The 21,979-nt window shown below is 40.9% G+C and overlaps 1 protein-coding gene across 8 annotated transcripts in view; it reads left to right on the top strand.

Moving 5' to 3' along the window:
• Positions 1–21,979, top strand: part of SH3KBP1 (SH3 domain containing kinase binding protein 1) — a 357,471-nt gene that overhangs the window by 199,138 nt on the left and 136,354 nt on the right. For 3 of the 8 annotated variants that reach the window (XM_023514340.1, XM_023514339.1, XM_023514342.1), the window contains 2 exons: positions 4,038–4,112; positions 7,671–7,876. In XM_023514340.1, the coding sequence (XP_023370108.1) occupies positions 4,038–4,112; positions 7,671–7,876 (281 nt within the window). Of the gene's footprint in view, positions 1–4,037; positions 4,113–7,670; positions 7,877–21,294; positions 21,442–21,979 lie in introns of those variants that run through there. The other 5 variants (XM_023514341.1, XM_003791888.3, XM_003791889.3 and 2 more) reach the window with 2 other exon arrangements.

Raw genomic sequence — 21,979 nt, 5'->3', positions numbered from 1 at the left:
CATTGTGATTAGTTGTTATCTGCCAAATCTCTTTGAATCTGTAGATTTCTCCTTCATTTCTCCTTTTTTCTTGTCTTTTCTTTTGTTTGTTTTTTCTTTGCAGGAGAAATTGAACTCCTTTGTCCCTTAGTTTCCTGCAGTCTCTAGCTTTTGCTGATTTTTATCTTTGCTGTATCATTTAATCTGTACTCCTATAAATTGATAATCAGAGCTAGGGACTTGATTAGATTCAGGTTTTTTTGCAAACCCTCTTCCTCGATGGTTATGGATAGTCCACCTGGAGGTTCATAATCTCTGGCCAGTATTCTTTTTGAATGTTAGCAGCCATCAATGATTATCTCCCAAACCTGGTCACTCCTTAAGTCTTGCAAAGTGGTGTTAACTAGAAGTTTTTTTTTAAAAGGTCTTTCATGTAGCAGATCAATAGTAAAAAAAAAATGTTTAGTAAATTAGGTTTTTAAAAAATAAAACATGGAAGTGGTTACACTAATAGTGCAGGCAGACTCTTGTAATGTAGGGAAGGGAAGGAATTTAGAGATTGTTTAGCCTGGTATCAGACAAGAACACTGAATGAAACCTAGTGAAATTAAGCCCCTGGCTTCTGAGTGATGATATCAAAAAGACATGTAGGCCTTCTACACACACTCTGGTGTCACTTTCATTTGGGAATAGTTCACCTTTTCACAGAGCATCTGACAAACCTCAAATCTCAGTACAGTTTAGCTGATTTCTTCTTATTGTCCCAGATCATAATTAATAAATTGCTTTTCAGGTTTGACGCCTGCCGCTCAGCAGCTAGGGCACCAGCCACATACACCGGAGCTGGCGGGTTCGAACCCAGCCTGGGCCTGCCAAACAACAAATGACAACTACAACCATGGCGGGTGCCTGTAGTCCCAGCTCCTTAGGAGGCTGAGGCAGGAGAATTGCTTAAGCCCAAGAGTTTGAGGTTGCTGTGAGCTGTGACTCCACAGCACTCTACTGAGGGTGCCATAGTGAGACTCTGTCTCAAAAAAATAAATAGATAAATAAATTGCCTTTCAACTACAATTGTATATGTGCTACTATGACTAAATAATGTGCAATGACAAAAAATTCAGATATGACTGTTGTCCAGTTTCAATTTTATACAATATTGCCTCACATTTATGATATCAATGTCTTTTATATCTTTTATATTATTTCTTTTGTTATATAATATATATATAAAATATAATGTTGTAAAACTAAATATTCCTGTTTTTTAGAAAATCCTGTAGTTACAGAAACATTTTCAGTTATTTTCCATAATCTTCAGAGGGAGAAAGTTTGCATTTTCTTTCTATAACCATTAATAACTATAAGCTGGGTGGTGCCTGTGGCTCAAAAGGGTAGGGCGCTGGCCCCATATGCCAGAGGTGGCAGGTTCAAACCCAGCCCTGGCCAAAAAAAATAACCACAAGTTACCAGTTTGAACAGATTCTCCCCCATCGCTTCTCCCCCCAGTGGAATTTTTTATTTTCCTATTTCTTATTTAATGAGTTTGGATTATGATACTTTAGTGACTTGTCAGGCTAAGATGAAGACAAAGATGGCTTTTTAAAACTTGTCAAACCACTCTCATGATAGAGAAATATGGTGTTTCATGAGCTGTAAGAAATGGCTTGCACAGCACCCCTCACCTATAAAAGCAAGAGCCAGGCTGGCAGACCCCATTCTGTGGCATCACTAATTTTTTTTTCTTTTTAATATTAGATCATATTTATTTGGGGTATAATGTTCTATTAGCAATGAAGAACAATTAGCAAATTGATGAAACAGTTTCAGGCAAAGTTAGATGCTAGCATAAGCAGATGATTTTGTGTTTGCATTTAAAATTCTTCCCTTTTTATAGTGTTTTCTGCCCTCAAGTACTAATGTTTAATAGTGATAATACAGAATTTCATCCAACAAGATAAACATCACTTATATTCATGACCCTTCCAATTGCCCATGTCTTTTGTTCTTCAGATTGCCTGCCCCAGTGGACAAAGAAACTTTGTAGAAAGGCTTGGCCATTCAAAAACATCAGGACCCTGCTCTATCTCAGTGATTCTCAGACTTGGTCCTGGGGAAGAATATAGAGAAGTTCTATTGTACTTGGAGGAACATTATTGAAATACTGATTTTTTTTTCCTTACTTGTACTTTTTTTCTGACAGTGAGAGGATTGCTATTGTTCAGTTTCAGGGGACCTAGCTGACAAAACATCCCTGTTCCTTAGGAGTAATTTTAACTTAAGGACAAGTTTAACTGAATAAAAATTTGCTCAAATAAAAACTAGCCACTATTACTTGCTCTGATTTTGTCATCTAAAGTTCTCAAGAGCTTTAGGTCTAATAAGAACATTTGTCTGCTCGGCGCCTGTGGCTCAAGTGGCTAAGGTGCCAGCCACATACACCTAAGGTGGGGGGTTCAAATCCAGCCCAGGCCTGCCAAATGACAATGCTGCTGCAACCAAAAAATAGCCGGGTGTTGTGGTGGGCGCCTGTGGTCCCAGCTACTTGGGAGGCTGAGGCCAAGAGACTCACTTGAGCCCAGGAGTTGGAGGTTGCTGTGAGCTGTGATGCCAAGGCACTCTACCCAGGGGGAGAGCTCAAGGCTCTGTCTCAAAAAAAAAAAAAAAAAAAGAACATTTGTCAAAATGCTTTATTGTTTCTCTTGATTAATACATAGCCAATGCCCTAAGTATTTGCTTTAATTGGATGGAGCAAATCTGTCAAAAAGGGTATATTTTAAAACAAGGATTTTCTACTGTGGCTATAGGACATGGTAATTAAAAATACCTGATCCCATTTAAGTTGTTAGTCTGAGCATTCATAATTCCTTTCATATATTTGGAGTGCCAAGGCCCAGAAGCTACACTGTGGTTCGTATTGGATTCCCATTTTCATATAATGTTTCTCTGAAGTGAGGCAAGTTGCTGTCTCCTACTCATTTCTACCCGTCTCTATAAATGTAGCCTCCCTTTTTCATCCCTCAGCCTTACTATGAAGCTGTATGACTTCCCTCTGTTTGAATTCATAGCCATCATAGAACTTATTTCTTAGAAAATTTAGAGTAATGCATTTATTGAGTTTACCCTTAGCAAATCATTTTACCCGCCAATGGTACTTTCTATAGGTACTGTTTGTATGTGTGTTTGTGTGTGTGGGGGTGGGGTGGGAGGGTAGGAGTGAGTACACTCAGACTGGGGCAGTAGTATGTGTATATTCTGTGTACTTGCTCATGGCTCCTGAGATATTTGAGCTTTAGCCATATGTTCAGTCTTATGTTATTGATAACCTCTGTTTGTAACAAAAACAAAAAATGAAAAATTGACATTTGACACTGGATGAGTCCTTTGTCCTCATGCTTAAGTATAGTTTCATGACTGATACAGCAAAACCTCAATTAAGATTTTTCAAAAAATAGGGTTTTCTGATATCCTTTGTATTGAGCAGAAAAGGTTACAAACCTTCCTCTAGTATATTAATACATTTTTTTGCTTAAAGATACTGAGGATGACAAATCTCTTAAAGAGGATTTGATGTCTTGTTTAGAATCTTGGGGGTTTTTATCAGCTTTTATCATGTAGGGCCCTATGGGCATAACTCTGTATTATGCTTAGGTCATACTCTCCAAAGAGAAGATTATGCTGTAACAGTTGAGTTAATTAAGGAGTCCAATTGGTTGGATTCCCTCTGGTTAATTGAGGTTTTTCTATTCTTTAGTTATAATGTTGAAGTGGTTTCCAGGTTTTAACCAGGCATAATCTACATGCCAGTCATTTGCAGAGGCAAGCCCTGATTCTGGGTGTTCATTGCCATCCTGGTTGCATGGGGACATTGGGCTCATTCTGTAACACTCTTAAATTCTGCCTAATGGTCTCTACTTAATTTTGTGGATGAAGCTCTTGCAGTGGATTCTTTGAAGGCAAGTTCAGTTAAAGACTCTTCCTCTTCCTTCTTTTGCCATCATTTGCTCCCCTTCCCCCTCTCTTGTTTTTCTCTCCCCTTCTCTTCTCTCATTCACTGTCAGGAAAGACTACCTTTGAAGGGACAATTCTGTACCGAGCTGCACCGGGAAAGACGGAGGGCCACAGACGCTATTACAGTGAGTGACCTTAACAGCAGGAGGCAATTGTAAAGATAAGATCTGGGTACTTGTGTTTTTTCATGCAGCTGCCCTTTCCTGAGCTGCTCATGCTTACGCCAAGTGTCTGTGTGAATTCCTGATCCAAGGACATGGACTTATTTGCCTAAGATAAGTGCCATCCCCTTGGTGTATGCTACAGGAACACTCCTGCCACCAGCCCCTGGTGCTTTCTTGTTTGCTTTATGCCTTTATCATACATGTGACATGTGTGCATGAACCATGCGTGCAGAGAAGGAAGCAGTGGCATTTGTCATGGCATATGTATTTGTACCAGTATTTCTGGGCTTCTGGGGTGGTGTAAGATGGCTTCCTGCAGAGATGTCAACCTTTCATGATTTCTGCTTTTGTGTATCTGGGTCATCAGAAACCAATAAACCATTTTGCCATTGCCTGGTTCAAAGAAATAGAATTTGGCATGAAAGTCCATGCCAATAAGGTGTGTTGCTTTGTTCCTTCAGCCAAGCACCACACAGCAGACTTCTTTTGGCAGGATCAATGTGTAGCCTTTGGGTTGCGAAATAAGTCTGCAAAAAGTCGAGGGGAAGGAGCTGAATGAGATGAAGGTATTTATCTCATGACGCCCTTTGAGCAGTTCTTGCCACCCAGTAAGCATGATACATGTGAGTATTAAATTAAACACAAATAAAAAAGGCTCATGGATCTCAACTAATCAGTGCTGGAAGAGTAGGGTAAATTCCACAAAACTGGCCAGTTATAAGACTGATTGAAGCAAAGTTGAGGAAGCTTTGTTCTTTTTTTCATCTTGAGGAAACAACGTCCACCGTAGTATGCATGCACACATAGGCGTACATATGTACGTGCATGAACATGATAGAAGAGGTTAAGAGGTTTAGACACAAACACAGAACAGTGTCTGGGATAAAGTTGATTTTCTTTATAGGAAGATGCATGGCACTACTGCAGATGACTTCAGTACACACACAGATTGCCACCTGTGCCTCACAGTGGAAGTTTGACAGCACCTAGGTTGTCCTGTGCCCTGTTAACCTAGAGGAGCCCATCAGCCACCTGCTTAGAAGTCACCCCAGTACACACTGCTGAAATACTAAAAGCCTTGCCAAGCATGCACAATTCCTGAGCTTATCTCACCACTACCCACCTGTGATAAGCCCAGACTGGCCCCAGTCTATAGTCTATTCTCTGGGTTACACTGTCACCTGACATTCTGAGCATGCCACAGAGACATTTAATGGGATAACATGTAGGATGGGCACTAGTAGCTAAAAGATGCAGCACCACACATGGACATGAAAGTGAAAGGTCACCTTTGTTTCCCTCTAAAGGGAGGGAACTAGATTTTGAGTTATTTCACCAACACAGATACCCACATATTCAAGTTACTTACTCAAAAGTGATAGAATTGGGCTGCCAGAATTTCCAGAAGAGAAATCTGCCATGTCTTTCCTTCCCAGGTCATGTTTGTGTGGTTGAATGATTGTGCAACCTCTCCCTATGTAATGTAGAGTATTTCTCACAGTGATTAGAATAAAGTTATTAAGATGAGCCTGGAAGGCAGCAAATCCCTAAGTCTAGGAGCTCAGTGAAACCAGGATGACAGTGGTTGAAAATACCATGGTTCTAGCTAGTGGGGAGTGATAAGGAATCCTTCAAATTCCTCTTTGAAGAACTAAAACAGACTTGTCCTAATCCATTTGCCCTGCTGCTTTCTGGTGGGGGGAGAGGAGAGAAAAGAGATGGTGATCGTTTCTTTCCATCTCTAAAATCATTTCTTTATTTTACCCTCGAATGGTTCTTTTCAAACCAGAAAAGGATATATAAGCCATTTATCACAGAAAGAATCCATACAGCAAAATGAGAACATGTTAAAGGGGAAATGACACAATATTTAGACTCCCAAATTATATCTTCAGCAGAGATATATCTAAAAACAATGAACAGATAAATACACAAATGGATAGCTAACCCAGGGAGGTTCTCCATGTTTGCACACTCAGGTCCAGTCCTGTGAATTGCAGCTGACCCCCCTGTTGTGGGCTGCTCCTCATTGTTCTGTGCTCTGTTCTTGTGCACAAATATGCTGCTCTTTGGTTAATTAAAATGTGCACCAGGGATCATCTTCCTCCCCCACCCTTTTGGCTTAAAAATACCATTTAATGGAAAGCAGCAGCAATAACAAATGAAACCATAGTTTTAAGGATTTGATTTTTAAACTTGTTAACAATTTATAATGCCCTTTCTGTATCTTGTCTGTTTTCATTTAACAGTTTCTTCCTGCACTGAGACTTCCTTATTTGAATGACTTCAATATTTTATGACATTTTATGTGAGCAATTATTTGGTATATCTAGGAGGACAACCTGTAGGAAGATAATGTGTGATCGGCTAATAGAGATCAAAATGTGATGGTGCACTTTCATTCCAAGGGCATCATTATGATCAGGAGAGATGTAGTAAATGTTTAGGAGCTGTCCGGTATGTCTAGAGGCTGTCAGAGACAGGCTTAATGACAGAACTTAATATTTCATAAACTTTTCTTTGAATCCTGCCCTTTGATGGCATAATTGACATACTAACGAAGAAAGAAAGAATGTATACTAAGAAATTAACTAGACACAAACAGGCTCTTCCCTTTAGGAACATGATTGTGGGCAGAGCCTGGGGAAAAAAGAATCTGGGGAGGTAAGTGTCCACGTTGTCTCGATGATTAGTATTTTATGGCTTCTAACACCCTGCCGTGAGAGGTCAAAAAAAATGTGTCCTGTCTCTAATGTTCTTCTTTGGAAAAGGATTCAGCTTTGGGAAAGCAATGGTGTTATAGGAGGGAAGAAGAGCTGTTGTGGGGTTGGGGGGTTCTGGCCTCTGAGAGGGCAGCTTCCTTTCCCGCTTTAACAAACACGATCTTCTTGCTAGTGAAACCATCTTAATGTCAAGTTTGCTTTAATGCTTTCCTAGAGAAACACGTCTGCATGCATTTATTCCTTGTGAAGCCATCCAAAGAGATTTAATTCTTTGGCAGTTTATAATTTTGTGTGGTTTCTTTAATGGCTAATTTGTTTAAATGGCTTTTAGCTCTACAGTTTTCCCTTTAGGAAATGTTACTTTCATTGCTAATTGCTAATTGTCGTGAGTCATAGGGATTGGAGGTACAGTATGTGGTACCGACTGGGCAGGGATGCGAGGAGGGGGGCGGAAAGGGTTGTTACTGCACAGGCTGTGGTGAAATAAATTTGAATCAGAACCAGGCTGTGGCTGAAGAGGGGTAAAATTTCATATATACAAAGAGATCTGCCTTGGAATTAGATTTTCTAAAAATTTGTTTTGATTCACTTCTTAAAATTAAAGGCTAGGGATGGGGAGATCAAACAAAATTCAGAGCCAGCCAAACTCCTCAACACGCTGAACACCAATGCCCATTGCAAGTTATCCTGTGCCCAGTAACACTTTTAGTGGTGGTTCCTGGCTGATTGTGAAGTTCTTGGTCAGAGTTCTGGCTGATTTCTGAGCTCTTTCTTTCCCCGTGCCCCCTCTTGACAGGTTTAAGGGAAACCACAGGCTCGGAGAGCGATGGGGGTGACTCGAGCAGCACCAAGTCTGAAGGTGCCAATGGGACAGTGGCAACTGCAGCAATCCAGCCCAAGAAAGTTAAAGGAGTAGGCTTTGGAGATATTTTCAAAGACAAGCCAATCAAACTAAGACCAAGGTCCATTGAAGTAGAAAATGACTTTCTGGCGGTGGACAAGGTATGTTCAACAGTTTCTGTTTGATTTCAACATGGCATGAAATACTCAATTGTGGCATTTGATGCCGGAAGCCTCTGATGCCTCTTTTGGGGTCTCAGTGTCCTCACATCCTCACTATTTGTCCCTTCTCCTTTTTAAACTCTTTCCCTGTGCGGGAATGACTTCCTTTGAAAGACTCATGCTCTAGTTTGCTGCTTTCTTTCTTACCAATGTTTCTAGGGAATGTTTCTCAGGATGACTTTTCAAATGGATCAGCACTTTTTCATCTCATTCCCAGAAAAGCCCCTCATGCCTGGACTCAACTAAACACAGAACCCTGATACTTTTCAGACACCTGCCAATCTCTCTCCTCTCCTTGTACATATCACTAGTGCTTTGTGCTTAGGTGTGTTGACTGTGGTTCTGCAATAGAGAAAATGAACTGCATTTTTTCCTCTAAGAGTTAGGTAGAGACGATTTCAGACTGCTGAAAGGAAGTCTCCCGCGGGTGTGAATGATGGAGATGGCCTGTGCTGTGACTCCCTGGGTTGTTACCATCAGGAAGCTGGCTGTTTCCTTCTGCCTCTGGGTTCTGGCTTGGCAAGAGGCAGACAGCGTGTTGCTGCTGAGTACGCGGTTGCCACAGCAACACACCCAGAGCCCTTGCGCTTGTGGCTGCTAATGACGTCTACTGTGGTGTACTTCTAAGCATCATGGCCTTGCTTAGGAGTTGATAAATACTGTGGAATTTTCCAAATTGTAATAGGCTACACTCGTGCTGTGCTTAAGGAATGTTTGCTAATTCGATTTAGTGCTGAAATTTTTGCCTTGTCGTTTGTGCCAGCAGGCCCAGGGGATGGGGTACTGGCAACATCTCTAATGCAAGTTTCTCAGTGGCTTTTCAATGTTTTTCATTTTCTAGTGAGGTGAAATTTTTAAGATTGTATCATTTTATGCAGCTATAGAACTTCTACCACCCCAGCACCCTTGTTCCTCAGTGTTATCATGTGGTAGAAACAGAATCTGAAAAAGCAACCCTTTGGACACTTAATTCTCTTGAAGATGAGTAAGGCAGAAAGGGCAGATATCTAGAAATTAAAGTTTTGTTTCATTTAAATTCCTCTTTTTGTTGTTGTTGCTGTTGATACTTCTCTGAGCCCACATTGTTCCTTTCAGCGATCAATATGTGATATTTTTCATGATCTGAAGGCGATCTAATTAGTATCCCAGCTTCTGAGCTCATGGTCACATTCAGATTCCTATAAATATTTAGGGAAGAGCAAGTCTCCATCTTGAGAAAGCATAATGGATGTAGTTTTTCTTTATTTTATTCAAATGTTTGAGGTGAAAATGACCATTAAGTCAGTCAACTAACAGTTCATTCCTTTCATTTGTATTATTATTCTTGTTCTTCTCTGCATAAGAGGACATTTTGTGTGTGGGAGGGGTGACTTCATTATTGTTATTAATATTTGTTTCATCTGCTAATAATAAATAGGGTTATTATTAATAGCAATGGCAGTGTCAAATATAGTATTCTCAAGTTTCTATCTCTGCATACACAGTTCTTCCCTGAAGCCCAGGGCTGTGATGTCCAACTGCTTACTTCAGTATCTCCATTTGGAGATCTTAAATTCATACTGGTTTATCCAAACCTAAACTCCCCATCATCCCCCTCCAACTGCTCCACCCGTAGCCTTCCCTGTCTCATTTAAAGACACTGCCAGCCCCCTCCCCCACTGCTCAGGACAAATACCCTGGGATTGTCCCTGACTCCTATTTCTGTTAGAAAATCCCATCAGCTCTGCCCCCTAACTCTGTGCAGCATCCACCCACCCATGTCTCATCACCTCTGTTGCTCCCCAATGGGGCTCCCTGCTTCTCCCCTTCACCCTACAGTTTAGTCTCTAGAGCAGAGCAGGGATTAGCCTTTGAAAACTGATGGGTTTTTGTGGCCCTGCCTGCCCAGGCTCCTCTGAGAACAAACCTGAAAGTCTTCATTGGTGCCAGAGAGACTGACCCTCATTACTGCTTATGTTCCCTTCTCTTTTGCTTTGTTTGGGCTTCCTTGTTCTTCATCAAACACACTCCACACACTCCCACTGGAGGCCGTTTGCTTTGGGGGTTTCCTCACCTGGGCCACTCTGCTTCTTTCTGCCCAGGCAGCTGCCTCTCTTTGCTCCTGCAGTCTTCACTCAAACCTCACCCCATCCCCTTTCCTAATACTGCACATTTTGTTTTCTGTAACATTTGCCATCTTCTAATGTATTTATTTTTTACTACATTCATTACTTGTTTTGTTGATTATAATAGTGCATGGCACATATTAGGTGCTCGATAAAAATTTGTTGCATGAATACTACTAAAAATGATATTAATATTGCATGTTAAGACATAATGGACATCTATAGAATGAGGGGACTTGGTAGGATAATATAAAAGTTGTATGGTTGAAATATAGGAGTTGTATAGTTCACTGCATCTTTGTAAACAGAAGATTTATTGCATAGGTATTGGTGACATAAAATATTAACATCATCAGATGTGTGGGTGTGTGTGCATTGGGCATCCCTAACCAGAAATCTGAAGTGCTCCAAAATTAGAAACATTTGAGCACTGACACAATACTCAAAGTAAATGATCATTAGAATTTAAAATCCGAATTTTGGATTTCAGATTTGGGGATTAGGGATGCTCAACCTGTATATGTCTTGCAAATATTCCAAGATCAAAAAAAATCTGAAATTGGAAACACTTCTGCTCCCCAACATTTTGGATAAGGGTTACTCAACCTGTATATATATGCGTGATTTATTTGCAGAATGAAACCATGTACTGGAAGCTCCCTTAACCTACTTCTCATTGTGAAGCCTCTGGGGAAAGCAAACTTCCCAGACTGCTTTACTGGCTGCAGACAATTTTTACAATATCTAAGAGGATTTGAAACTATCTCCACTCCTATTGTTGGTGCCACAGATAGTTGCATAGATTTATGGGTGTGTTATGTTATTGCATAACCCAGCACAAGAGCTGATGAATATGATGTTTTATTAGCAAACAACCTGGTTCTCATCACTTTTGGGACAGTTTTGTGTCCAAAATTTATGTTTAAGGAAGAAAATTTCCTTTGAGACTTGAACTTGCTCTTTTGATTTTACAGAAGCGGAAATTGGATCTCATGTGACAGCATTTGGCAGGTGAGGCCCAAACGGGTCTCCAGCTTAGGCTGGGATAGTTGGCCTTTTGACATGGCTGGTTTGATAACTTAGATGAGGAAATAGGGGAATCTGGGCTCGGCACCCGTAGCTCAGTAGTTAGGGCACTGGCCACATAAACCGGGGCTGGAGAGTTCAAACCTGGCCCCAGGCCTGCTAAACAACAATGACAACAACAACAACAACAACAATAACAACAAAAAATAGCTGGGCATTGTGGTGGGTGCCTATAGTCCCAGCTACTTGGGAGGCTGAGGCAAGAGAATCACTTAAGCCCAAGAGTTGGAGGTTGCTCTGAGCTGTGACGCCAGGACACTCTACTGAGGGTGACATAGAGAGACTCTGTCTTAAAAAAAAAAGAAAAGAAAAGAAAAAGGGGAATTTGACTATTATTAGCAGCTGTAAGCATCATTATATACTTGTCAGTTCAAGTTTGTAAAGTACTGAGATCTACTTTTCTGAGTCAGTAGATAATTTTGTGCTTATCTTACCTAGGTTGTAACCCATATCACCCTACTGAGAGTAGATAAGATTAGATTATACGTGGGTGGAGGCGCGTGACATTCCTCTGCCAACTGTGAATACTTTGTGTAGTTGTCCTTGCTCTCCTTATTAAGCTATAAGGAAGGACCCCATTTTTGAATCTTTATAATATAACCAAATGGATATGCCTGTGAATGATATATTGAATGTACCACTTAACTGAATTATTTACAGATGATACAGTGTCTGGGCTTTATTTGCTATAGTCTAGAAGATGAAAAATTAGGTAGGGCATAGAGGAGATAAGATTGGCCATGAGTTGATAATTGATAAAACCAAGTACAACATACATTAGAGTTCCTTACGCTATATTTTCGTGTATATTGGCAGTTTTCATTCATAAAAAGTTCAAGATAAAAAAGAACCTTGGAGAAAAATGTATCATTTAAACTAATCTCAGATGTAAGTATGTACTGTATCAAAATAATGGAAAATACTGCGTGCCTAAAGATAAAACAAGTTAAAAATCAGAAGATTAGAGGGGGTTTGGTGCCCATAGCTCAGTGGCTAGGGCACTGTCCACATATGCTGGTGCTGGTGGGTTCGAACCTGGCCCAGGCCTGCTAAACAACAATGACAACTACAACAAAAAAAAAAAAGCTCGGTGTTTTGGCGGGTGCCTGTAGTCCCAGCTACTTGGGAAGCTGAGGCAGGAGAATTGCTTAAGCCCAAGAGTTTGAGGTTGCTGTGAGCTGTGATGCCACTGTACTCTACTGAGGGCTGCACAGTGAGACTCTGTCTCAAAAAAAAATAGAAGATTAGAGGGGCATTTACCATTATCTTAGCTGATTGACTTTAACAGAGTTGGCCTCAGTTGGGCCATCTGTGAAATGGGAATACTCTTTTGGGTGGTGCCCATAGCTCAGTGGGTAGGGTGCCGGCCACATACACGGAGGGTGGAGGGTTTGAACCCAGTCCGGGCCTGTCAGACAACAAATGACAACTACAACAACAACAAAAAAATCACTGGGTATTGTGGTGGATGCCTGTGGTCCCAGCCACTTGGGAGGCTGGGACAGGAGACTCACTTGAGCCCAAGAGTTGGAGGTTGCTATGAGCTATGATACCATGGCACTTTACCCAGGGGTGACAGCTTGAGACTCTGTTGCCCCCCCCAAAATGGGAATACTCTTTTTATGTATCCTACCTCATATGACTTTTTAAAAAATGACATGTATCCATAAATACATTGAATATTGTAAATATGACTCATTTCAACTAGTGTTTATGGAGAGCTCTGTATATGCTCAGCACTGGGGATACAATAGAAGGGAGACCAGATCACTGCTCTCAGGGAACTATAGAAAAGTAAACAAACAATAATAGTAGAGTATAGGAAATTCCATGATCACTGACAACACAATGCTGCTGCAACCCCCAGGACTGGAAGGAAGTGGTAAGTAGAAGGATGAACAGTGTGTGTTCATGTGTATGTGGTTGTTTCCTATAGGAAGTGATAATTAGGCTGAGAACCATGGATCCAGTAGGCATTTATCAAGCAAAGGAGCATAGAGTTAGTAAGGTAGGAAGAGCAATATGCATAAATTCTTTGAAGGGGGAAGGAGATGGCACAGATAGTGTGTAGCGGCTCCAGTAGGAGGTGGGAAAAGAAGCAAGGCCCATATCATGGAGAGCCTTGTGAGACTTGTTAAAGAGCTGGATTTGATCTTGAGGGCAATGGGGAACTGTCAAAGGGTTTTAAGCAAGAGAATGACTTAATTAGCTAGGTGGCATAGAGTAAGTATTCTGCTCCAATGTGAGGAGTGGATTACAGATGATAGGGTAGTAAAATTCAGAAGAAAGGTAACAGAAACTTACATTGGCTCTCTTACTAAATGGCTTGCCACTCCCAAACTAGGTTCTAAACCAGTTAATTAGTAACATGAGTCAGTGAATGGAAAATCAAAACACTTTTGCTAATTTTTTTTCAGTATGGATATCCAGTTGATCCAGTACTGTTTATCAGATCATCCTTTCTGCACTGTATAGCCCCATCATCTTTGTCATAACTTAAGTGGCTATGTATAAGTAAGTAGGCCCATTTCTGGACTCTGTGTTCTGTTGGTCCGTTTGTCCTTGAACCCATTCTGTACTGCTTTGATCTTTGTTCCTCTTCAAGATCACCTAGGCTATTCTCGGCTGCTTGTATTTTTATTTAAATTTTAAATCAGCTTGTTAATTCCCCTCTCAGGAAAAAAAGAAAAACTTCCTGAAATTTTGGTTGATATTGCATTGAATCTGTAGATACTCTTGGTGAGAATTGATTCCTTTCCAATCCATGAACATGAACATGGTATAGTCCTCTATTTACATAGATCTTCATACTGTAAAAAGTCTTCAAGATACACATTTTCAGTTGGTGCATCTTTCTGTACATATGTTATATTGCAAGGTTATTACTGATGAAGGCAAAATTGGAAGATATAGATTAGTGTTAGAGAAAAATGGACCTGCCAGCTGATATCCAGAATTAGACAAGATCCCACTCCATCTCAGTGATCTTGGACTAACTAGGGCTGATGTGAGATAGAAGGACCTGCCTTTTGAGGAACAGCAGAGAAGGCCAATTTGAAGAGGAGGAAAGAGAAGAGCTGAGCTGGAATGTGCCCAGTTTATTTTTCCTAAATCCACTTGTCACATAAGTAATTTCACTCTCCCAGGAGAGAATAAATAAAAGGGAAGAGCATACTAGGAGTGTTCAATTATGTCCAGAGAGTGTCCATTTGAATTCTCTTTACATGGAAGGAAGCATCAAGAGAAGGGATATTCTCTCTGACAGCTTGAACTATTGTCATGGAGAGAAATGGATGGTTTAGGGAAATAATTTGAATGTAGAATCAAGAAGTTTGATAATGTGTAGGAGAGGGAAGACTTGAAGATGATGCCTTGGGTAACTGGTTTAAGCAGTTAGGTGGGTGGTAGTACTATTTTCTGATTAGATAACTTCCTTCTTCTAGAGCAAGGGTCCTCAAACTTTTTAAACAGGGGGCCAGTTCACTGTCCCTCAGACTGTTGGAGGGCTGGACTGTGGGCCCCGGGATGAGTCGGCTGCTAAGCAGGACAGGCAGAGGTGGCAAAAACACCAGCAGGCCGGATAAATGTCCTCCGTGGGCTGCATGTGGCCCATGTGCTGTCGTTTGAGGACACTTGTCTAGAGGAAGAAGATATTCAGGAGGAAAGGTCATGGGTTACACTACTTGAATTTTGAGGGCCTTGTGAGACTATATCTAGGGGAGACATCTAGCAGGCAATGGTTAAATACATCTAGTGATTGGGAAGGAACAGTAGATGCATGTTTGAAGAGTCATCAGCCTAAAGATTGGGTTGGAAGGTTATGAGCAAGAAGACAGCCCAGATAACACCTTGGTCTCATGAATACATCTGATCCCTCTGTCTCCTCCTACCTGTGGACCTGAGGGGGAAGGAATTTCCTCATCAAGCCACTTCCCTGTGATCCCAGCCTGGCCCTACTCTCCTTCTCTGAACTCTTTCCCTTTTATGAGTCACTCAGATGATCAGTCCTGACCAACCACTTAGGGAAAGGAGTGTCCGATGTTACTCATAGATTGGTAAGTTACAGATACTTGGGCACGTTCCAGGACCTGATCTGACATGGTTTTGTGGGGAATAATACTGGCTTTTTGGTGCCAGCTCATTCCTTGTCCAGGCTTTCTAGACACTACTGGTCTTGGCCCCCTTGTTTATTAGAAAAAGCCATCTTTTGTGCTTGGTTGGAAAAGGTAATTTGAAACTTTATGGTTTGCTGGCTTGGTTGTTTACTGGATCCCCTACAAGGAAATCCTTCGAGAAACTTCTTTTCCCATGGTCTTCCTGTCTTAGCTGATTCCATTGATGACTTTTAACATCTCTCTCAAAAGAATTTTGTTTTTCTACATTTTCTACTAGATGTTGTGTTTATGACAGTTATTTTTAAACTCTCATTATCCTGAATCTCATTTATAGAATCGTAGTCACCCAAATTAATGCCTCTATTATATCAATATTATAGCTTGTACTTGTGACAAAATTTGAATTAAAATTGCATATAAATAAGTCACTAATTGATTTTTTAACCAGGTAAATTGCAGCAAGAAAATTTTAATATTTTGATACACATCTGAGGTAGTCCTTTTTATCCATTCTAGTAACAATTCATCAGGTTGTTATAATGATGTAAATTTAAAGCATGTAAAGATCTCAAGTGATGATCTTAGTTCCTTAAAAATGGGAGCTCTATTTCCCTAATCCTTATAAGACTAGAAATAAGCTCTAACATCTAAGGATCTCTAGGAGCTAATGATACATGTATATTCTTTAACTAATGAAACACAACTGGGTCAAAACCTTGTTGTGATTACCTGAGACCTAGAATATTGGATGTCCCTTATTTTGGTTGAAAGATGATTATATGATATGTCTTGAGTTGTTGGAAAATCCATGGAATTTGATGAGCATATAGTATTAAGATGCCCACTGTTTGCCGAGGCTGAATGAAGTGTTCAGGATTTTCACACCCGAGTATCTCTCTCCACAGAATGTCTCTATTATATTTCCTTGTCTAGAAAAAGTAAGGAAGGGAAGGGAGTTGATATAGAAAGGGAAACAGAAGCAATATTATAGGAGTACTCGTTGACACATTGGGTGCTGTTTACTATTTTATGTATGTTGGACAGGTACTTGCTGCTCAGCCTAGTGTATTTGCTAAGAAATATTTAGTGCAGCCCCAGATTGTCACTAAGAATTACATCCCCAAAAGACCTTAAAGTTGTGTTTTTAGGAGCATAGTGGTTATTAAGCATGAAGACCAGTTAGCCTAGGTTCAAATTCCAACTCTGTTGAGACCAAGAGTTTGAGAACAGCCTGGGCAATGTAGCAAGACCTCATCCCTACAAAAATTAATAAAAATTAGCCCAGCATGGTGTTGTGCACCTGTAGTCTCAGCTACTTGGGAGGCTGAGGCAGCTATATTCCTCGAGCCTAGGAGTTTGAGGCTGTAGTTAGCTATAAACAGGCCACTGCACTCCAGCCTGGGGAACAGAGTGAGATCCTATCTCTGTAAAAAATATGTGTATAAATATTCCAGCTCTTCCTCTTCCTGGACAAGTTACTGAACCACTCAGTGCTTTAAATTTCTTATCTGCAAATTAAGAATAATGGCTAGGTCTGCCCTATAGAGTTGTTTGTTGTGAGGATTAAGTATCATGTAAAATGGTTAGAAAAGTACCTGTCATATAATAATTGCTTGATTAATGTTAGTTATTATTGTTGTTGTCCTTCTTGTTATTAGAACAGAAAGAGTGCCCATAAATGACAGTGGAATTTTCAGGATAAACTTTTTATTATGGAAAGTTTTAAACTTCAGGAAGTAGAATTGAATTCTGTGGTAGCTATTTGTTTCACATCATCAAGTCTTAAATGTCAGCGGCCAGAAAGTAAGTGCCATAATTTGCGACCTTGTCTATGTTTGTCACCATTATGTTAATATTTACAATTCCTTGAAAATAGTTGTTAAACTGTAATTGGCCTTCCATAAATATTTGTGGACTCCATGCGTGAAGATGATGTTTTGTCCTAACCCTGTTGAAATTATAAAGGAAGATTCATTCTATTTAGGATCTGCTTGTGGGCTAGCTACAGGTTCATTCCTCCCTTTGTTAATTAATTGGCTCATTCATTCATTCACTGAAGCTCTTTTGAATGCCTCTTATGGATCAATAGTCATAGCTCCAGGATTTCTATATAAATGAACTAAGGAGTGGCAATCGTTTTGGGAAGGGCATGTCTAGATGTTGTATTTGCATAATAAGTAATTCTAGATTTTTTTTTTTGGCCTGGCAGTTTATTTACGTAGAGTGTGGTGGGTTCAGTGTAGTTAACTGGAATGGCATTAACACCTCCTGCTCCAAGTCATACCTTAGCTCAGCTGTCATATACAGACCTCTCATTTAATGCTTTGGATTGTCTCTGCATCAGAGAGAAGTAGGTATGTATAAAAGTCATTAAAATGCAGGGGACAAAGGACTAACAGAGGCATGTTAGTCCTCTGTTAGGACTAACAGAGGAAGGTGCTATTAAACTTCTTTAAAGATAGAAAAGAAGGATGGGTAGTCTAGAGATCCTTTCAGGAAAGTGGTATTTGAACAAAGATGATGAAGGTTCATGGTACCAGCAGTGTGCATGTGGACAAGGAGAGAGCCTGCTTTTTTTTTTTTTTTTTTTTTTTTGAGACAGAGCCTCAAGCTGTTGCCCTGGGTAGAGTGCTATGACATCACAGCTCACAGCAACCTCCAGCTCCTGGGCTCAAGTGAGTCTCCTGCCTCCGCCTCCCAAGTAGCTGGGACTACAGGCACCCGCCACAATGCCTGGCTATTTTTTGGTTGCAGCCATCATTGTTGTTTGGTGGCCCGGGCTGGATTCAAACCTGCCATCTCAGGTGTATGTGGCTGGAGCCTTAGCCTCTTGAGCCACAGGCACCGAGCCAGAGAGAGCCTGCTTATATTGTAGAAATAAAGAGTTAGATTGGGCCAAGTACAGGGGCTGGAGGTGGTGCCTTTTCCAACAGGAGTCTGCCAGCTCACTCACAAGCTGCCCTCCTCCTGAATGGGCTGGCAAGTTGGTGAAGGAGTTCATTTGGGCAGCAGCATGATGAGATTTGCACTTTTCGAGAGATAAAATGGGGAGGTGCCTAGGAATGTGGACTGGAGATGGGAGAGGAAGTAGCTGGGAGACGTGCCAGCCCTGGGGCTCCATGGTTGATGACTAATTGGCCAGGCACCAGGAACTTCTAGTAGCTGTTGGAAAGGGGCAGATGGGCCCACCTCATGCACACTCTTTAAGCTGGGCCGCCGTTGCCTGGCTTGGCAGCAGAACTGATAGAAGAGCCAAGTTTCCTTTCAAAGAAAATTCTTTTGTGTATTTTGGGAATGAAAAAGCCAGGAGTCAGCATTCTACTATCTTTGTTGATAGATAGGCTAAGAATAAAGTGATAACTTTTAAAAATGAAGTTTGGAGGGTATGTTAAATACATTTACATACATGTACACATTGGACATAATCATGTATATCTATAAATCACATATATACACTTTTTATGTATACATACACATTCAGCAGGCTTATCTTTCTTCCCTTTTTTTTAAGTGACAGAGTCTCACTTTGTTGTCCTTGGTAGAGTGCAGTGGTGTCACAGCTCACAGCAACCTCCAGCTCTTGGGCTTAGGTGATTCTCTTGCCTTGGCCTCCTGAGTAGCTGGTACTACAGGCGCCCACCACAATGCCCAACTATCTTTTTGTTGTAGTTTGCTGGGTCCGGGTTTGAACCTGCCACCCTTGGCCGGCGCCCTACTCACTGAGCCACAGATGCCGCCAGGCTTATCTTTCTAATTAGGTTTTTTTTGAGACGGAGCCTCAAGCTATCCCCCTGGGTAGAGTGCCATGGCATCACGCTCACAGCAACCTCCAACTCCTGGGCTCAAGCGAGTCTCCTGCCTCCGCCTCCCAAGCAGCTGGGACCACAGGCGCCCGCCACAACGCCCGGCCATTTTTTGGTTGCAGCCATCATTGTTGTTTGGCGGGCCCGGGCTGGGGATTTGAACCCGCCACCTTAGGTGTATGTGGCTGGCGCCTTAGCCCTTGGAGCCACAGGCGCCGAGCCTCTAATTAGGTTTTTTAATGAACTTTTTATTTTAGAATAGTTTTTGATTTACAGAAAAGTTGTGAAGAATATAATAGAGTTCCCACATACCCCACACCTAGTTACCTCTCTTGTTAACATCTGTCATTAATATGACACATTTGTAATAAGTGATGAGCCAGTGTTAGTATATCAGTATTAACTAAAGTCCACACTTTATTCAGATTTCCTCAGCTTTTACCCAATGTTCTTTTCTATTCCACAATCCCATCCAGGTCTCATATTATATTTTGTCACCCCATCTTCTTAGGCTCTTCTTGTTTGCAATAATTTCTCAGGTTTTCATTGTTTTTGACGACCTTGGCAATTTTAAAGTTTTTTTTCTTTCTTTTTTTTTTTTGCAGTTTTGGCCGGGGCTGGGCTTGAACCTGCCACCCCTGATATATGGGGCCGGCGTCCTACTCCTTGAGCCACAGGCGCCACCCAACAATTTTAAGTTTTATAGAATGTCCTTTAAATAGGCATTCATCTGAAGTTTTCCTCATGATTAAACTGAAGTGACTAATGAGTTTTGGGGAGGAAGCTCACAGAGGTGAAGTGCTGTTCTCATCACATCACATCAAGTACATACTCTTAAAGATGACTCGTCCATCACTAGAGATGTTAACCTTGGCCACTCTGGCCAAAATAGTGTTAGGTTTCTCCACTGTACAGTTGTTCTATTTTCCCTCTCTTTCCATGCTCAACTCTTTGGAACGATGTCAGTCTGTGCACTCCATGCTTAAGGAATGGGAAGTTATGTTCCATCTCTAAATAGATTATTTGGAATTCTTCTGCATAAGAGATTTGTTTATTCTCCCCCATCCTAATTAGGTTTCTAGAAGGTGATATCTGTCCTCTGAATTCTAAATGCTAATTCTGTAGCACTTATATCACATTTGTCATTTACTGTCTAGTGACATCTCCCACATTTGTTTTTGTGTGCATGTGATATATAAACAGATCTATTGGTCTTTTTTCCCAAGCAGAGTATAAATTTCTTAAGGACTGGGACAGTATCCTATTGAAAGCCCCTTAGGGAGTTGGACACAGTGAAGACAGCTAATACATATTAAATAGATGGTTCTTTAAGTAGTTTAATTAAAAAAGTTAAATATTAACCATAGTTAACTGAAACAGGTCATCAAAATTTATGAGAAATGTGTTGAGAAGGGAATACTGTTCACTTGGCATACTGATTTGTGAAGTTGTCCTTAACTTGTAAGTGTGGTTAATATGGTGCTTACTATGTGCCAGCTACTTTTGTAAACACTTTAATATTCTAGACATTGCTGTAGGTTGGTCCCATTATCCCCATTTTAGGGATAAGGAAACTAAGATGAACAAGATTAAATAAGTCATTCAATATCACACAGCTAGGAAGTGACCCAACTAGGATTTTGATCTCAAACATTCTGGCTCTAGAGTTTTGAACTCTTAACCAATCACTGGGTTCTAAATTCATTGAAGTGGTGGTTAAAATGATATCTTATTTGGGGAAAAGACTGCTATTTTTAAACACTTCATTCCAACCTGTTAGTATATTCCTGATGATATGGTGGCAATCTTGCTATATTTTTCCTTGGGGAAGTGTTTCCATAAAGCCACGGCTGTTTTTCCTCTTTCAGTTTATGTGTGGTTTTCTAATGAGTAATTTTTGTGTAGCACAATGAATTTTATTTCTTTAAAATGTAGGCATTTTTACAATTGATATGTCACATATAGTCCATAAGACTCACTCCCTAGCTATATGATCTGTTGAAAGATAATGGGCTTTTTATTTCCTCTCTGGTGTTTTTAAACAGAAGTGGCCACTGGGTCCTGCCAAATAAACGCTCCCTCAGTGTGTTCCTTGACGGAGTGGTCACACCTGTGGGCCCCAGGAAGCAGCCTAGATTCCAGCAGCAACGTAGGCGAGGGAGGAGGACTTCTCACGAAGCCACCCAAGCTATGAATCGGCCCTGGCTTCCTGAACCATAAACAAATGCGAGCTTTGTTCTCTCCATTCCTCATTTGGTCCCAAGTATGACTCAGGATTAGGCTGGGTCCTCAGGCTCCGTGCCTTTGGCTGTTGGAAGGAAGTGGGAGGATTCCAGGGTAGTTCTGGGACCTTTTCAAACTGAAGAGAGGAGGCTGACTGCATGATGGGAGAAGAGGTATTTCTTTTTTTGCTTTTAGAGATGTAATAAATCCCTTAACTTGTATCTTATCTGTACCATTTATAGTAGGGCTTGAATGGGTTTGCATTGGTGGGTTAAAATGATGTGTGTGCCTGCCATAGTCCCATAGGGGGGAGCTGTGGATATGCCATGGAAGAACCTATTAAGTGTAAGGATTAATGTCTAAAGTCAAATGTTACACTTGAGCTGTTTTAATCCCCCCCCCTTTGGTCAATTCGGCCATTAATTTTTACAGATGTTTTCAATTTCTCTGTGTCTTGGGTTTTCATGTGCTCATACTGCAGAAAGAAATTTAGATGGGCAGTTTGCACAAGCAGTAACTGTTACACCATGGCACAGAGATGGTTAGCAATTACAGATGTTTGTGCAGTTAACAAATTCAGCTTGGTTTTCAGGTTAGTTTAGGAGAAAAGAATATGTCCATGCAGAGCAAGCTAACTATGGGGCATTTCATTCATGGGGGGCATGGACATATGGTGTTTTCCTTGTGAGTGGAGAAGCTCTGAGTAGTGAC

Source organism: Otolemur garnettii, unplaced genomic scaffold (assembly GCF_000181295.1).
Source record: "Otolemur garnettii isolate 467f Iridium unplaced genomic scaffold, OtoGar3 scaffold00051, whole genome shotgun sequence".
Classification (NCBI taxonomy): Eukaryota; Metazoa; Chordata; class Mammalia; order Primates; family Galagidae; genus Otolemur; species Otolemur garnettii.
This window is presented reverse-complemented; position numbering and strand designations above follow the sequence as displayed.